The sequence below is a fragment of the Mixophyes fleayi genome, chromosome 2 (assembly GCF_038048845.1).
Source record: "Mixophyes fleayi isolate aMixFle1 chromosome 2, aMixFle1.hap1, whole genome shotgun sequence".
NCBI classification, from domain to species: Eukaryota; Metazoa; Chordata; class Amphibia; order Anura; family Limnodynastidae; genus Mixophyes; species Mixophyes fleayi.
Genome location: NC_134403.1, coordinates 332123157 through 332140996, shown reverse-complemented (window position 1 = coordinate 332140996; position 17840 = coordinate 332123157). Strand labels below are relative to the sequence as shown.

The window sequence follows — 17840 nt, the reverse complement described above, 5'->3', positions numbered from 1 at the left end:
GATGCAAATTACAATTTAATGAGGTGCCCGACTAATGCACTGCCCTCTGCATTTGCACATAAAAAGCAAAATGAGGGTCACTGTTCTGCCAGATTTCCCTTCATCAAATCCAAAGGGCTTTTAATTGTGTATAATGAGTGCACACAGACTGTACAATGACTGGTCAAAATCACAACACGTGTAGGAAGCTAAATGAGATTCAAATAGAGCGACTTTTATCGTTATGGTGCTTACAGATTAATAAGCTTGCGAGCAGGGTTCTCTTACCTCTCTGTCTGTATGTATTACCCAGTAATGTCTTATTAATGTTTGTTCTCAATTGTAAAGCGCTACGGAATTTGCTGGCGCTATATAAATAAATGATGATGATGATGAAGACTGCTTTATGATATTTGACAGGACGACCTTGTCTCTTCATTCAAAGCTACTTTTGTCAGGCATTGTAGACTCAGAAAGGGGGCACCAGTATATATCAATAGGACAGCTGAGGGGAAGTTAAAAAACATAGGAATAAAAGCATCCTAGGAATCTGTTTTACCCAGTTTGTTTATTAGTTTACTGAGCTTGTCCCCAATTGTAAAGCGCTACGGAATATGTTGTCGCTATATAAATAAATGATGATGATGAATCAAAAATGTATTATCTTTAGCTCCTACAATTCCAGACAGTTACACATATTTAGGGAAGTGGTTTTCTCAATACATACTTTTTGTGTTGGGGTACTTCAAGGCAGAATTAATCCTAAAAAGATCTGAAAACTCATGTTACAGCCTGCACATTCTGATTTGTATGCAGTGCATCAATATATAAAAGAAAGAGCTATTATTACATATTAGTAAAGCTTGCTTAGTTTTCATTACATCTGGTCGGTTGTTCTGTGATCCTATGTTGCTCTTTTAGGCTCATATTCTAGTACTTCACTGATGGATGTGTAATTTAATACCGATTTCCAATACTTTGCTACCACCTAAAAACCTGTTGCATGAAAAGTCTGCTTTATTAGAACCAAAATCTGGGAACCAACACTCAATTATACTCCCCAAACACTGCACACACCGTAAAGCCAGGGCAACGTATGCATACATATCAGGTAGGCGCTCATTTCTCCCAACTGTAGCACCTAACACTAACTCTAGCTCCACCACCAGCGGTCTGCTCCACCAGACATCTCTCTTACAGCAAGGACAGCGGTATTACCAAGAGCCGGGAGCATGAATACTGTCCTACAAGTTACCATTGTCCCTTTTCCAGCGTGGAACTTTATTAACAATTCTGTAGAACTGCACGTGTTACAACCACAGGGCAAGTTCTAATGGAAAGTGCAGTGATTGGAGCAGATTACATGAAAAATGTCTACAGTTAAGTTGTCATATACAATTATTCTACTGTTGTTACAATACAATTTGACATAATGGTGTTAAATGCGGCAGCCCTGGCATGAGTACAGGACTGTAACCCATCTATTCTTACTTAATCTATGATGAGCCAACTATTGATTGACTCAAAGCAGAAAACTATGCCAGCGAGAAAAGCTAATGCATTCTAGTTTAACTATACATCACCACTTAGATAAAATGATACCTGACATTGTTAAATCAGTGTTGGAAATGAAGAAACATGGCCCGTCGGTGACCTGCACAAGGTCACATAGCCCCCTGTACTATATAGAAGCTCTCCAGGGTCACAGCTCATTGGTGAAATCACCACAGCAATCTCTATTGTTCAGCTAGTGACCTTAATGCATCAGTCTGCATTGTGTCTGACCCTCCCCATTGATGCACAGAGACCTCCCCGCGTCTGCTTGGAAACCAGAGTTTCACCAATAATTATTCCCCTCACCACAGGGCAGACTTTACAGAAATAACACTTATAACTAAATATCGATGCAAGCACTCAATTAAAAAAAAAAAATCCATCAAAGCAGATACTCCGATCCCTTTGGCAGAAGAAACACATGGCTGAATATACACAAAGCCCTTTCAGAACTCCATTCTCCTACCCTGTACATCGCGCAGAAGACAGCGGCTGAATGCATTATTATTTCAAACCCCTATCTACAACCAACACATCACAAAGAGCAAAGCAGCTGGAGACGAAAAGCAGGAACGTGACTATTGAAGATGCTATGAAAGAAAACAGTACAAGTAACGACAGCCTTGTGCAATGAAGCTTGTAATTTAAAAGAAAAAGAAGAAACTACAGCATTACCAGCTACTACCAGAGTGCAAGAAACTGCTTTAAATCTCTCCAGAAATAGGAAGAACATAGCACACTGTTCTGTGAGACAGATTTACTCACTCCCCAAATAACAACACATCTTCTGGACAAAGCAAACTCCAGTCAGTGGATCACAAAACACTTGCAATGTTGTAATCTAAGGCAGACACAGCACTTACAGTTTTAAGAGTTAAGAAATAGATGAGCGAGAGAGCCATGTACACCCACACCATGCAGAAAAGAGGATGATTTTACCATAGGTGCAATTACAGCAAAGCCGAAAGATAAACAGAATTTCCATTGCCCCAGCATCCAGCCATGTCTCGTCCCACTCCCCATCACCAGCCGGCAGAAGCCAATCTGCTGGCTTCAGCACAATAGCAGGCACCTAACATACAGGCTTACAAACACACACACGCTCCATGCAATGAGGAGCGATGGGAGGGATAGAGAAGAGGGAGGAGCAGGGCTGGGAGGAGTGCTCAAGGTGGACATCATTGGCATTTTAAAGAAGGATTTAGTGAAAATGAAAAGCCCCCACTTCTAAGCGTAGCAACAAAAGCTTTGTCCCCAGTGTACTGAAATCAATACAAGGATCTAAGATCCATGGTGGCAAGGAGAAGTAATATATTACAAACATGAAAGAGTGTTGGAGAACAGAATTAATCGGTGAACTGCGGAGGGAAAGACTAGTATTACTACTAGTACTACAGGGACAAACCAGCAAACTGGGACATTCACAAATAGCACAGAAAATGTAAGAATCTGCATGACAGACATCCTAGTGACGTGTGGCTAGTCTCTGGCAAGGAAGGGGTTGAATCACTATAGCCCGGGAGCTCAGTGTAGTTATTACTAATCAGTGCACTATTATCTAAGCTCATGAAATGACCTAGACAGCAATTGCAGAAGTGACCTTGAGAAAATATATTTTCTACAACAGTTCAGGATGGCACAAAAAACAGCAGATGTTCCAGCTTCCAAACACACAGCGATAAAAGGTGATCACAGGATGAGACGCTGAAGCAGCAAACAAAAGGCTGGAATAACTGAGGAATGATTGAGGAGCAGACATGTTAGACAGGCAGTGATGTTTAATACCTTCCATGGTAACAGATGTCGGCAGCTCCTTAGAGTCCTTGGGCCCTTTCACCTTCAGATCCTGGAAAAGACAACTCTATTGAGACAGGCAGAAAAAGTCTTGTACATATATTTGTTCTATATTACATTGATACTGGAATGCTTGAAGGGAAAGTATAGAGATTCCCCTGCCCAGTAACTAATCCCCAGAAGCCTCAAGCAGTCAAACAAATCACATTGATGGCAATTAATGATGACTCCAAATGAACTGTAATGCTAAGGTGTCCTTAGGAGAGGTGTCCTGCCACAGGAAGTAATGGAAATGAAGCCGTCAGCTGGGTAGTGTTTTGGCAACGGTTAATATATTGCATTTTATGGTACATTCAGCGGTTAAGGCTTTACTGATAATCATTTTCTGCAAACATATCTTTCCTGATGCTGTCATCAGAATATTGCTGACATCTTACAGAGAAATGTCAAAGGCATTAGGCGTGGAACAAGAGAGCTGTAAAGCACACAGATTTCTGTAACCTAACCAGAGGAAGCAGAGATCGCAGCGCACTCTAGGGTGTTCTCATGGAGACACCTGAGCCATAAGTAACCTTCACTTATCCTTTTCCCTCAAGATAATGGCCTGTAATTGTAACGCCTAGACACAACCTATGACAGATGGAATTACACCAGGCGCAGGATTTGGGGTATAAATTGTGACGTATAGATTAATGTTATTTACTTGGAGCTTATGGAATACTAAATTAATAACCAGACTATGGCACAAAGTAAGCACTTCCAAAGATGGCAGGTCCCCTAATACAGGAGTACGGGGATATTTACGCTCATTGCACAGCCATAAACATAGTGTTCAACTTTGGAGAGCCCACCAAACCTAAGCACCCAGCACGCAACTTAGACACTGCTGGAGAGCTCTATAGTGAGAGTAGCCCGGATTCAGTAAACACAGATGCCATGACTGACAGACAGACAGACTGACAGCAGTGCTGGCTGTAATCAGTATTCAGGCTGCTAGATCCATGGGATACGGAGGGTAGTCCTTCCACAATTCTGTTAGTTGAAGGCCGTGTTAGTAAACCACTGCTGTAACCACCATCACTGGAGTAGAACCATGTAAGAGACGACTTACATTTTGCTTTCTGCTCACTTCTCTACAGGTAGCAGTGCTGATGTTACTGTTTGTCGGGGGTTACTCTGGTTTTCCCGCTTACAAATTAGATTACCATGTATGACCACCATACAGGATAATTATGCAGAACTATAAAGGCTTACTGTTGTGTACTATAAATAATGCACATTTATACTGCATAGCTAAGGAGGATGAAGACACAATCATTACTAAGTTTCTATCTTTGTACCTTATTTAGCAGTGAGTAATTAGATATGATCATAAATAAGGAACAGTGGTTAAGGTAGCTCTATCACTACTGGATGTAAAGTGTTCATTGCTTATTATACATTACATGCAGATATTTACACACTTCTTATTCTAGGGTAATGCTATTCTGACCTCACCTGCTAATTACAATGTTATCAGTGCAGCACTCATACTCATGTTACGCTTCATCATGTGCTGCTGTCAGTCAGCACTCAATGAGTCCTCAATAATAAGAGAGTGCTCAAATTATTTTACACCACATGTATTGGCCACAATTACAGCCTGCTGGCACCAAGCTTGGACTATGGAGGTTTTCCAGCACCATATCTACACTGCGGTAAATACTATGCTGGGAATTTCTAGTGTAGACATTAGAGTCTGGATTCAGAAGGCAGAACAATCAAATATAACTGTCAAGCTTTACATTGACCTTACAGATAAACATTCTTAAAATATTGAAGCAATATAGCATGGTCCTTCACTAGGAAGGTTAATACTGTAATGTAAGCAAAGACGGAGGTAATGTATCCTCCTGTTTCCAAAGATCCATACGGGCAGGTGATACCAACCACAGCTAGTTGTTTGCCCGACTGTTTGTGGTCATCCCTTTATTTTTATCTAAGGAGAAAATAGGTCATGGGGTGCAGTGCTGGAATTGTTATACATCTTCCTGATGACTGAGTGACTGGTTAGATAATAACAACTAAGATTCCTGTTATAACAGGAATTTAGGAAATTGGTAGAACTATCTGAGTTTCAGTAACAATGCATTACAGATGAGAGAAGCAATCTGTGAACAGTGCTGAGGAACACAAGAGATGATCGTTCGAGACCTGTCCTCATCCTTACCTCTGAGATCTTAGTAAACTGGTTATTACACTGGCTGCACTTCTCCGCCGTCTCCAGAGCACATTTATAGTTATCCACAAAGGCCTTGTACACTCCCAGCTGGCTGACCTGATAGAGAAACCAGGAAAGTGGAGGTCACACATCAAGTTACAAAACATTTTCATTAGAGGACGCACAAATCCCCCCCCCCCCCCCCCCCGACCCCCTCCAGTCGCTTCCGCATATCAAAGTAATGGCTGTAAGAAAGAAGCCATCTATTCAGCGAGTGAACCTAAATCTGCCAGTGCCTGGGTTTCCATGACAACAGGTTAGGGCAATGGTGTGACGGGGAGAGGCACCAGGCCACAGAGACAGTTATGAAATAGGAGAATGGTGCATTAGAATGTCAAAATAGTTTTATTACAAAGGGTGTATTAAACATGACAAACCTGAGTGGACATTGCTAGAGACAAAACGGATATAAAAAGAAAATGGCCTTTTAAACTTGCATAATGAATTATTAATGTTTCATTTAATAGGTAAAAAGAATTATAACGTTTATCCATGTTATGACGTTGTTTCTTCTATCTCAAAAGTAAAACAACAAGAAGTGGCGGCCTTAACATGCTTCCTGAGTACAGACTGTGAGAAGACAGAAAACAAGTGCCGTGCTGAAGAGTAATGTAATGATTTAAGATAATCATTACGGTAATCTTACTGGCGTTCCAGCGCCCCTCTCCTCTACTCGCTCTTCACTCTAACGCTTCGGAAAATTGCAAGTATGCAGCATCCTTAAGACTCACTAATTTAGGCAATGTCATAGTTGCCTAGCAACAGCCATTAAGTGCGACCAACGCGCCTCAAGATTTGTTAGACTGTTATTTTCTTTTAAAGATATGTCCCTGTGAAGCTGTATGTAAAAAATAAGTCTGCTCTGAGGCCCGGAGCACTTCTACATGTGTCCACAACACTCAAAGTAATATAAAGCATGTGAGCGACTGATTAATCTGCTAAATTTAGGAAGAAGGAAATATCTATGTAAAACACTTCATCTAAGACTTCAGCAGTGGAGGTCTATGAACGGTTCTCACTAAGCAGGCCAAGAGCTCTTTTTTTAAATTATTTTGTCATATTACATTATACTGAACATAACTATTATCCCCAGAGGATGTGTTGAAAAGGGCATGTCAAAATCCCTCAAAAATATTTTTATACGTTGTAGAGAAACGTGAACGGTTCTCTCACCTTTCCTTGAACAACAGAACAGCCCCGATCAATCATAAATATAATTTCATAGTTGCTCATTAAACCCTGTCGTCATTTCCCCTGTAAGGCCATAAGGTCATCCCGCACCCCTTATCACCAACCATGACCAATAATAAGCTGCAGCTAGCAACAAAACTTTAACCCCATTTACCTTTTTCCTATTCCACTTTAAAGGACCACATAACCCCAAAATGTACAGATATGAGCCATGAAGGTAAATTACATTGTGTTAACACTGCAGCTCTGTAAAAAAGAAATGATTACCTCCCTACTCCATTAGACAGCTGCAAATCCACCCACATCATTAGGGCCTCATACAGGCCAACATTGTGAAACTGATTTGCTGTGATATCACTGGCCCTGTATGAATAAACCAATGCACATTGTACTTCTGCAGAGTGGTCAATCATTGTCTGATTGTTTAGAGAGAAGCTCCTCCCCCTAACACCAGCTTCAGAGGAGTGAGGGCAGGGGCAAGACTCTGCTTTTAAAGGAATAAAACTGCAGGTGGCCCAATGACCCAGCCTAAGGTAGCCCACCACGGGACCGGCCCGGCCCCCCTGCCCCCAAGCCCAGTCTGCCCCCGAGAGGGAGAGTATAAACACTTCAGTTATGCCATGTATATTATTCAGCCTGTGATGTATATTACCATCAAATAGTGGTTTTACTTGCTCTTTAAAAACAAAACAGAAAATCAGATCAAAGCTTCATCGTTTTCTTTGCTCTCAGTATATAGACACAGTACCACCCACTCTGACACTGCCCCCAGTCAGCAAAAGCTGAGGAAACAGAGCTGATGAAAGACAATTATCACTTTCATCTTAGGAGTACAGATGACTCTTAAATTATGTTTTAAAATAGCGGTTTTACATTTTGGAGTTCCGCTCCACATTAAAATAGAATCGGGTAGATGGGGCCGACATAGGTTTTAAAAAACTGGAAGAAAAAAAGAATAAGTAAGATTAATTTAACAGTCATTGGGCTGATCAATAGCGTGTGTGTAAAGGTGGTGTCACACAGGCGAGGGGTATGCCTGTCCCGGCGTTTACGCTCTCCTTATGTCAGCACATTGGGTTGCTGTCAAACTATCAGAGATACACTCTATGTGGCAGATTCAATTCCTGTTATTATGGTAATTGCTGAGCATTATTACCATTACTACGGTAATTTCTCCGCTGGTTTTTCTTGCAGCTCCCTGAGCCGCGAGCAAAAATCTGCATTGAAATTACCGTAGTAACGGTAATAATGCGCAGCAATTACCATAATAACGGTAATAATGCGCGGGTCACGTTGTTCTTTAGAACAAAGTGGGAAATTTAATCTGCCCCAAAGGGGCGTATTCAATTGTGAGCGTTAACGCTGCAAAACGAGCGCTCGAAAAATATTACTGTTTATACGGTAATATTGTGCGCGAAAAGCGTTAATACGGTAGTTTACTCGCGGAATTTCAGCTCGCAGCTCAGGGAGCTGTTGAAATCCAGCAAGTAATTACCATATTAACGCTAAGTTTTTTCGAGCGCTCGTTTGTTAGCGTTAACGCTAACAATTGAATACGCCCCTATGAACGCTACAGGCAACACCACCGGAAGGCCTCGCATACAACAGCCATTAATCATGGATCACCCATTGCCTTCTCTTTACAGCACAGTGAACCAAAGGTAAAAATAGGGACTACTGATAGTTTTCAATATTTGATACACTGCTAAAAATATTTTAGATAGTTTAATTTTGTAGGGCTTGGTATATTGTGTAGGAAGGTATTTAGAAGGTATTCACAGTAAGGAAAGTGGCGGGTCCCTCTGTACACACACGACAGACCCACATCACTCCCACCACTTGAAGGGATAGCTAACCAAAGCTAAGACTCCCTGCTGAAGAGTGGAGACTGATAGTAACCAGCAGCCATTGCAGTGTTACTAGCAGCTGCCACCTCTATTCATGTAACTCCCCAGCCTCATCTTCTGCAGAAAACATGGTGAGAGGAGCCCTGTATGTACTTATATGAAAATAATCTGAGAAGAGGCTAATTACAGATGATACAATGAAACAATTTAATGCAGATGACACAGACTTGCATCATGATTTTTTTTTCCATCTTACCAGTTTTTGGAAGAGGTGCCCGACGGTTGTCTTGTTGTCCCATTCTTGCACACAAGGGCAGAGGTTGTCATAAAAATCCTTGTGTATCTCATAGATATCCTGGACCTTGTAAAAAATGGCATCTATCTGTTGCATGGTTAAGACTGGCTGGGAAGTTGTGGCAGTGGCTTTCAGTGGCTTCATGGGCTGTAAGATAACAAAAAGAAAAATAAGTTTTAGTGGAGTTTGGTGGTCCCCAGATTAAACGTCCATATACCCCCAGACTGCGTCACACTTCATGGAGCGCATTATCATAACCTGTTATATGTACACACAGATCAGTGGACAAGTACAGAAATATAACAGAAATATAAAATAAATAAATTCAATTTAAAACAATCGCCTAGATTAGGGCAAAATTGTAGACTATATGACACTGAGAAAATGCAGAGTTTGAGGTACCACTGAAATAACATTCCCTAAAATGAACAAGAAAAAATATAGAAGTAATAATAGTCATCAGAGGTCCATAAATAGCGAACATGCCGAGAAGTCCATTGCGTGTAGGTCACTTATTGTGGTTTTCAAGCATATTCTTCTCTGACACAGACTCTACACTGTGTAATACTGTAGCACTTTAATATGGTAAAAATACAAAAATACACTCTGAGTAAGACATAGTGTCAAGTGTTGTCCTTAGTGCAGGGCCGTAACTAGGGCTGTGCGACAGGGGCGACCGCCCAGGACGCAACGCTGAAGGGGGGCGCAATTTAGGAATATTTTAGGTTAATTTGGTTAAAATTGAGGGCTAGGGGGCGGCATTTGTCTTTCTTGCCCAGGGCGCTAGAATTCTAAGTTACGACTCTGCCTTAGTGGAAAGACAAATGTCACCAGAGACAGACAGTGTTCATTGAGCATCAGAACAAGCAGAACATCATTCAGAGTTTGTTGGTAGCGACTCTAAGAGCATGAACCCTGCAGTGGTTGTTTGTTAGGGCCAGATTCCAGTGACAAGGATTAAACATTATTGTGTGGCTCTAAGACCGCGCTTTGTATATCCCATATTATATGTGGTACCAGCTGCGTGGCTCTAAGCCTGTGCTCGGTATATCCCATATTATATATGGTACCAGCTGGCTCTAAGCCCACGCTCGGTATATCACATATTATAAATGGTACCAGCTGCGTGGCTCTAAGCCCACGCTCGGTATATCACATATTATAAATGGTACCAGCTGCGTGGCTCCAAGCCCACGCTCGGTATATCACATATTATAAATGGTACCAGCTGCGTGGCTCTAAACCCACGCTCGGTATATCACATATTATAAATAGTACCAGCTGGCTCTAAGCCCGCGCTCGGTATATCACATATTATAAATGGTACCAGCTGGCTCTAAGCCCACGCTCGGTATATCACATATTATAAATAGTACCAGCTGGCTCTAAGCCCGCGCTCGGTATATCACATATTATAAATGGTACCAGCTGCGTGGCTCTAAGCCTGTGCTCGGTATATCCCATATTATATATGGTACCAGCTAGCTCTAAGCCCACCCTCGGTATATCACATATTATATATGGTACCAGCTGGCTTTAAGCCCACGCTCGGTATATCACATATTATATATGGTACCAGCTGGCTCTAAACCCACGCTCTGTATAATCACATATTATAAATGGTACCAGATAGCTCTAAGCCCGCGATCGGTATATCACACATTATAAATGGTACCAGCTGCGTGGCTCTAAGCCTGTGCTCGGTATATCCCATATTATATATAGTACCAGCTAGCTCTAAGCCCACGCTCGGTATATCACATATTATATATGGTACCAGCTGGCTTTAAGCCCACGCTCGGTATATCACATATTATATATGGTACCAGCTGGCTCTAAGCCCACGCTCGGTATATCACATATTATATATGGTACCAGCTAGGTCTAAGCCCGCGATCGGTATATCACACATTATAAATGGTACCAGCTGCGTGGCAATATAAATGCCCATATATGTAAACATATCTAAACAGTATTTGTTTACAACTTGATACTTTATGTTTTGGTGTAAATGCAATTGTGTCTATTGTACCCCATTCAAATGCTACCATATTATGCTATGGGGGCGGTGCCTACTGATCAGAACATTTTCAGAGACACGCAAACTGTCCTAATGTCCATCCAGAAAGAGAATCAATCGTATTAATGCATGAACAGCACACAATAAGTCAGTCAGTGCCCTGCTTTAATAATGGTGTATTTTTAAATATTTATTTTATCAGCAGGTTCTATTATGAGACACGGATAGATGCTCAATGTAAAATGTAAAATATTGGAAAACAGAGAAGTGCATGAAAATTATTTCAACATGTTTATTAAAGTATTCTGTCATCCACGCACAGAGGAGACAGCTACTTGCTGGGATGAACCACTACTCAGCCCAGTGACCGCACATTTCAAATTCATTACGAGTCGAAATCTTACACAGCTTTTCGTGGTCACCATCAACATTTTTAGATTCAATAGTCAATATTCAAAGTCTTTCTACATACTACATCATGCTAATCAGAGGGTGGGGGCTGATTCAACATTCACTCTAGTTACTCTAATACTTTAAAAATAAATATTGCATGTGCAAATATAGCTCTATATCTGCAGTAATGAAAGACATCAAGAAACCACACAGACAAATCCTTATGTGATGCTTGGAAAACAGCGTCATTTTTTGAGAGATTTATGTACATGTGTTATTGTCCATAACATAGGACAAATTACACTTACAATCTGAAGGGCTGATATGCACAGGAACTTATTTATACACAGTTACCTGTGGAACACTTATCTTGTATACACCAACCAATTTCACCGATTTGTGGGGACTGTACCTCCAGCCAGACCTTTGTCCTGGCCTTTTAGAGGCAACCAATGCTCTAAGTGTAACACAACCCAAAGAATGAAGAAATGGAAACACAACAATAAAGTGTTCCGGTCACGGTGGAGCCTGCACTTTATGGACTGATCCAATATTCATGGAAATGCAGTGTTGGCTCTGATTTGTAATAAATTGATAGGTTAATTCACAAGGAACCAGAGTGATCACTATATCTGCAGGAATATTGGTTAGGCCCACAAATGGTCGATTCTACTTTGTGCAAATGTACATGGTGAAGCTGCATTATTTTAACGTTTCTCTCTTTTATTGTTTTACACTCCATACTGCAGAAACCACTCATTATATGATTGTGTTGCTAATAGATTGCATAAAACAACTAACTGGATGAAAACACACCCGCTAATGGTCCTAGTATCTGCAGGTTAGTCCTGACTGTTCCCTGCAAGAGGGGTGTGGCCTACTGGCAAAGGGGTGTGGCCTCATGGAGAAATTGGAATGGTTTATGAAGGATTTGGTTGTGGTTTAGACAAACTGGGGTCTGGCTTAATTTGCACAGATGCAGCCTAGCGCCATCCTAGCACATTGTGCCAGTTTTAATTGTCGGAATTTGGGGGTCAGTTTAATTCTCCCGTGCGTCAGTACTTTCCTATTTATATAAAAGAAACAGAAACTTCTAGTCAATATCTTTTCGCTCTGTTTAATAAAATACACAAATCTGTACAGAATAAAAAATTGCACATGTCAGCAATTATAGTCTTTCATCTTTAAAAAGTAGGGTGTGTTATTTTTGCAGTCAGACGAAATGTGCGGTGTACATATTCCCAAGCTTTCCTTTTAATTTAAGGTTTATTTTTAAACATTTGCAGAAAACCCCAAAAACCTGCACAGATTTGGACTCCTATGCTCCACCCAACAGTGAGATATACTAAAGGGAACCAAGGGTGCTATGTGTGCTATTCAATTTGTGTGGCTGAAGTTGACCTCAATTATTCACACTGGGAATCACCAACCCCATCAATATTATGAATAATGAGGAGACATACTGTGCATTAGAGGTATTCACCTCTGCTATGTTACTGTCTCCAGTGCTTTGTCAGGATGAGAAACTTAAAATGAACATGTCAGCGTGGGTAAAAGCCCAAATCACATAGTGCCCTGTGCGCTATGATCACACAGACAGCTTCCTCCATACTGTGCAGCTCCACTGCTGTGTAAAATAAACTTGGTGATGAAAGCCAGGGAGAGAGCATAACTCAATATGTAGCCCCAATTACAGATCTCCTTCATCTGAGCCGATGTAATGGGATCTGAATGAGGTATCTTAAACATTTAAAATGAAGCCGGGGAATCCTGGATGGGTTTCTCTGGGAGTGTAAATGCAACTTTATCAACCTTACAACTATGGGACACCAGTTCATGACAATTTATCAATGATGCACCAATAACAATTCCACACAATATAAAGGAGACAAATTAACTTCATTGTATGCTGTACGCACACAGTGCATACAAGTCAGAGATGAGTATTTTTATTGCACAATATGCAAACACATTGTATCTGACATGCAAATAAATTAATCTAGTAAAGGAAGCTGTGTAACACAGGTTTCATTTAAAGGGTTAGAACAGAACAATTGTTTCACAGCACTTCCTCCATTTTTGCAAAATTAAAATTTACTTAGATGCAAATCCTTAGAGGCGCTTATGCCAGCCCAGACTAACCAGATCATTATAAAAGTGAGAGCCTTAATGTATAGCTTTGTCTTTTGTTTCCTCCTAAACCTTTTCTTAAAGGGATTTTAACCTCACCATTCAGTACAACTGACATACATTGCCTTTTCTTCACCATAATCCCTCTCAGAATGCTTCTGTTAATCTAATTGAGCAAAAATGAATCTCATACAACACAATAGCTTGGAGGCGTAGCCTAATTGTAAAGGTATGTGTGGCATAATTGGGGAAGGGTATGAGGTCATTGTGGGCATGGTCTCCCTGTCATCCGTGACTTCCCTCTTGGACTCCGTCGTTGGCGGACCTTCCCCTCTCCCCTCCTCCGCCCTCTAGCTGTGCTTTGAGCTCACTGAGTTACTGTGCTTATTGTTTACTGTACTGTGCTGTCTCACCTCGTATTGTAATTTCGTTTGTCCCTGTACGGCGTTACGGACACATAGTGGCGCCCTATAAATAAAAATTAATAATAATAATAATAATAATAATAATAATAATAATGGTCACATCTGGATAGGTCCAAAAATATTACAGAGTGGGCAGACAAAGCTTCCTAACTTTGCTCACAGCCTGAAAAGAGGATAAGATAAAACTATGTTTACTACACACATTCACCTGTGCTTGGCACAAATAAGCACAGAAGGTGTTTGAGGCTGTTATATGAGGCAGCACGGTGGCTAAGTAGTTAGCACTTCTGCCTTACAGCGCTGGGGTCATGAGTTCAATTCCCGACAATGGCCTTATCTGTGTGGCGTTTGTATGTTCTCCCCGTGTTTGCGTGGGTTTCCTCCCACACTCCGAAAACATACTGGTAGGTTAATTGGCTGCTATCAAATTGACCCTAGTCTATCTGTCTGTCTGTCTTTGTCTGTGTGTATATATTAGGGAATTTAGACTGTAAGCTCCAATGGGGCAGGGACTGATGTGAGTTCTCTGTACAGCGCTGCAGAATTAGTGGCACTATATAAATAAATGGTGATGATGATGTTATCTTTTTGGGCAACACAGCGACACAGGGGTTAGCATTTCTGGAGTTTGAACATTCTCCTTGTGTTTGTGATATCCTCCGGGTGCTCCACTTTCCCACCATAATCCAAAAACATACTGGTAATTTAACTGGCTTCTGACACCATGGCCCGAGTCTGTGTTTGTGTATTTGTGAGGGGTAAGGAAACTAGGCTGGGAAAGGACTGATGTGAATGACTACATCTCCTCTGCACATTGTTGCGTAATATGAATGGCGCTATATAAAACTATAATAATTGTTTTAATCTCTCCAAATATTTTGTATGTCCACGAGTCTACATGAAAGTTATAGACAGTACATTTTCCTAACTGTATCTCTGTTCCCACAGGAAAATATTTAATCCAGTCTGAAAATTATAGTTTTACAAACACTATTTACGTTAAAGTAAAACATCTAATTTTTAGGACTTTGTTACGATTTAAAGAGAATATGACTTGTTTATAAAGATTTTAGAACAAGTTTGAAGCAAAAAAAACCCCTGGAAAACAAAAAAGCAATCATAAGTTTTGCTATGGTCATCTAAACCTGCAGAGGGGAAAGTAATACGGGCCAGGTCTTCGAATGCTGTTCTAGAATTACTCCCAGGTTGCTTCCTTGATTCTATTCCTCTGCATTGCTACCATTGTGAGACAGTGGTGATGTGACGTAGTAAGGAAGCTTACAGAATATGCAGTGCGCACACTGTTCTAACATACCAAGATGCAAAAGAAGGGTGTCCCTTCAATATTAAACACTAAGTTAATGTAGAATACAGGAATTCAAAATCTGATGAAGCAGAAGTTATATGTTTCCTCTATAAAAAAATAAAATACAAAAAATAATCAAGTTTGTCTTCAATATTATTCTAATGAAGTAGCCACTAACAGACATTAAGCAGTTTGGCCTCTGTTGCCCTCTTAACTCATCAATGCCCGGTAGGGCTCTGATCCGAGGGTCCACTCAGCACCAACACCAGATTTTCGTGATCTGCATTGCATAGTGGTCATTAGTTGAATTGAAAGTTTTGGTCCCAAAGTGGTAATACAAATTTAAGCCAAAAGTAGGCATAGACCGACTGTACAGGTGCAAGTCCAAAACCCAGAATGTGGGTGTTCTTCTAGTTATGTGCACGGCACATTGCTGCAAAGTAGAAATGCTTTGCACGCATGCACATTTATCAGTTTGTAAATGATCCCTATTGTTAGGGGCAGAAACGTCCAAGATTTAAAACTAACGCACATAAGACAAAGTTAGGGAAATGTGACTGTATGACAGTCAATTCCTCTAAAATGTACTATAGTGATATCCCACCTTTACTGCACAGGACTTGATTATAAGGAATAGTTTTATTACATACTATAATAATACACTCAACTTATTCTTAGAATTACTATATTGTAAACACATATTTATATACAGAGGTTTTTTTGTAACAGATTGCCCTGCTAGGATTCTCATAAATCTTTCATATTTGAGGATAAGCAACTGAATCTATGGTAGCACTTTCTATTTCTTTACACTGGGGTCATAAGTTCAATTCCTGTCCATGGCCTTATCTATGTGGAGTTTCTATGTTCTCCCCGTGTTTGCGTGGATTTCCTCCGGGTGCTTCCGTTTCCTCCCACACTCCAAAAACATACCTGTAGGCTAATTGGCTGCTATTAAATTGAACTTAGTCTCTCTCGGTCTGTGTGTTTATTTTAGGGAATTTAGACTGTAAGCTGCAATGGGGCAGGGACTGATGTGAGTAAGGTCTCTGTACAGCGCTGCGGAATTAGTGGCGCTATATAAATAACTGATGATGATGATATTCTGACATTAATGCATTCAATTATTCTGTGGTCGCAGTGGTTCTCTCTCCAGGTAAGGAGAAAACTCCAGGACATCAGAGAAACCGTACTGAATTTTGACAAGATGGACCAGCAATTCTCACACTGAACACATCACTTGCTGTCCTGTGTTCTGATGGATGTGCTCACTGAGTACCATCAGTACATGGGATCATTCAACTGCTTCACTGATCTTCTGAGCCCTATGAGAAAATCAGCAAAATCCTATAGAGACTACTCAGGTGGCTCCTTGAGATCCATCAGTAAATGAATAGGGAACAGGTAAATGCACTGACTGAAAAACATTGACAGAGAAAATTGTTGTAGGTAGTGGTCCAATAAACCAGGGTCTACCCACACCATCAGCGTGTCCTCTCTATGTAACTGTCTAACCTTGTACAGAAAAGCTTCTTGCATGCTGTGTGCTTTCTTCCATCTGTGTCCAGCATCTCTTATCTGCAGCCAGAATCACACATGCGCACATTTCAAAGATCAGTTAAAGCCTGTGCGCTCACTCATGGCTCACATGTATTTTGAATTTATTAATTCAGTTCCGATGTGCAGCCTTATCAGTATTACTGAGGAAATGCACTTGATCTGTAATCATAAATATCTTTTTCCGTTACACAGTACATGCTTTGGACAACATAACACAATTCACCGTTATTTAAAGTTGAACTGAATACTAAATATTTTGACAAGTTACAATAATAAATTAAATAAATTCAGAAGTAGCTCAGCGCATGCTTCCATATTTCTATGAACGTCCTTCAAGAATCCCAAGTCACTGACCTGGATATAACATGCCTCTTAGCTGCAATATACAACACAGCAGAATTTTAAAATGAGGTCAATCGTCAGATTAGAATTTTATTTAGTGTCCATGCATGACCAGTAACGGCAACTTTGAAAGACATCATGACAGACCCCAGTCAGTAAAAGCTAAAATAATGAATAATCTAAAATATTAATTTATCATTTTCATATGTATGAACCAACAGTATGTCTGGCATGGATTTTCGAAATAAGAAATTTTTATTATATATAGTTCTTTAAAGGGGAAGTGCAAATGCTTTCCACTATTAATAATAATTCAATGACCTAATCATATTTTATGTTCTAAAGCCTGCTACAAGGAACCACGACTTCCCCCCAAAGTACAGCATCAGCACCAATCAAGAACAAGTTTGAAATTTCTTTTTGGTTGTGTGACAGATGGGTGTTGACCTCCCCAGGACTAAGTTAGTTATCGCACAATATTCCACGTGATGAGGAAGTGTTAGAAAGCAGCACACAAGTAGAGGAGGAAAGTAGAAAACAAAATATTGTGTACTGCAGTGCAGTGTGTGTAACCTGATGACATGAAAAGCGGGAGGATCGGAGCAGTTTAGGAGAAAACTACAGATTCTAGAACCTCTGTGTCATTGTGAGGGAAGAAACAAACTAAAAATTATTGGCTACAATATATGTTCATGAGTAACCAGCACGCACACTACAAGATTTTTTTTATGTGGCGTAAAATCC

At 40.5% G+C, this 17840-nt stretch overlaps 1 protein-coding gene across 8 annotated transcripts in view; it reads right to left on the bottom strand.

The window, feature by feature from the left end:
* Window positions 1-17840, bottom strand: part of ABR (ABR activator of RhoGEF and GTPase) — a 235276-nt gene that overhangs the window by 80666 nt on the left and 136770 nt on the right. For all 8 annotated transcript variants that reach the window (XM_075196900.1, XM_075196901.1, XM_075196902.1 and 5 more), the window contains 3 exons: window positions 8882-9067; window positions 5537-5644; window positions 3319-3379 (listed from right to left, as the gene is read on the bottom strand). In XM_075196900.1, the coding sequence (XP_075053001.1) occupies window positions 3319-3379; window positions 5537-5644; window positions 8882-9067 (355 nt within the window). The remainder of the gene's footprint in view (window positions 1-3318; window positions 3380-5536; window positions 5645-8881; window positions 9068-17840) is intronic.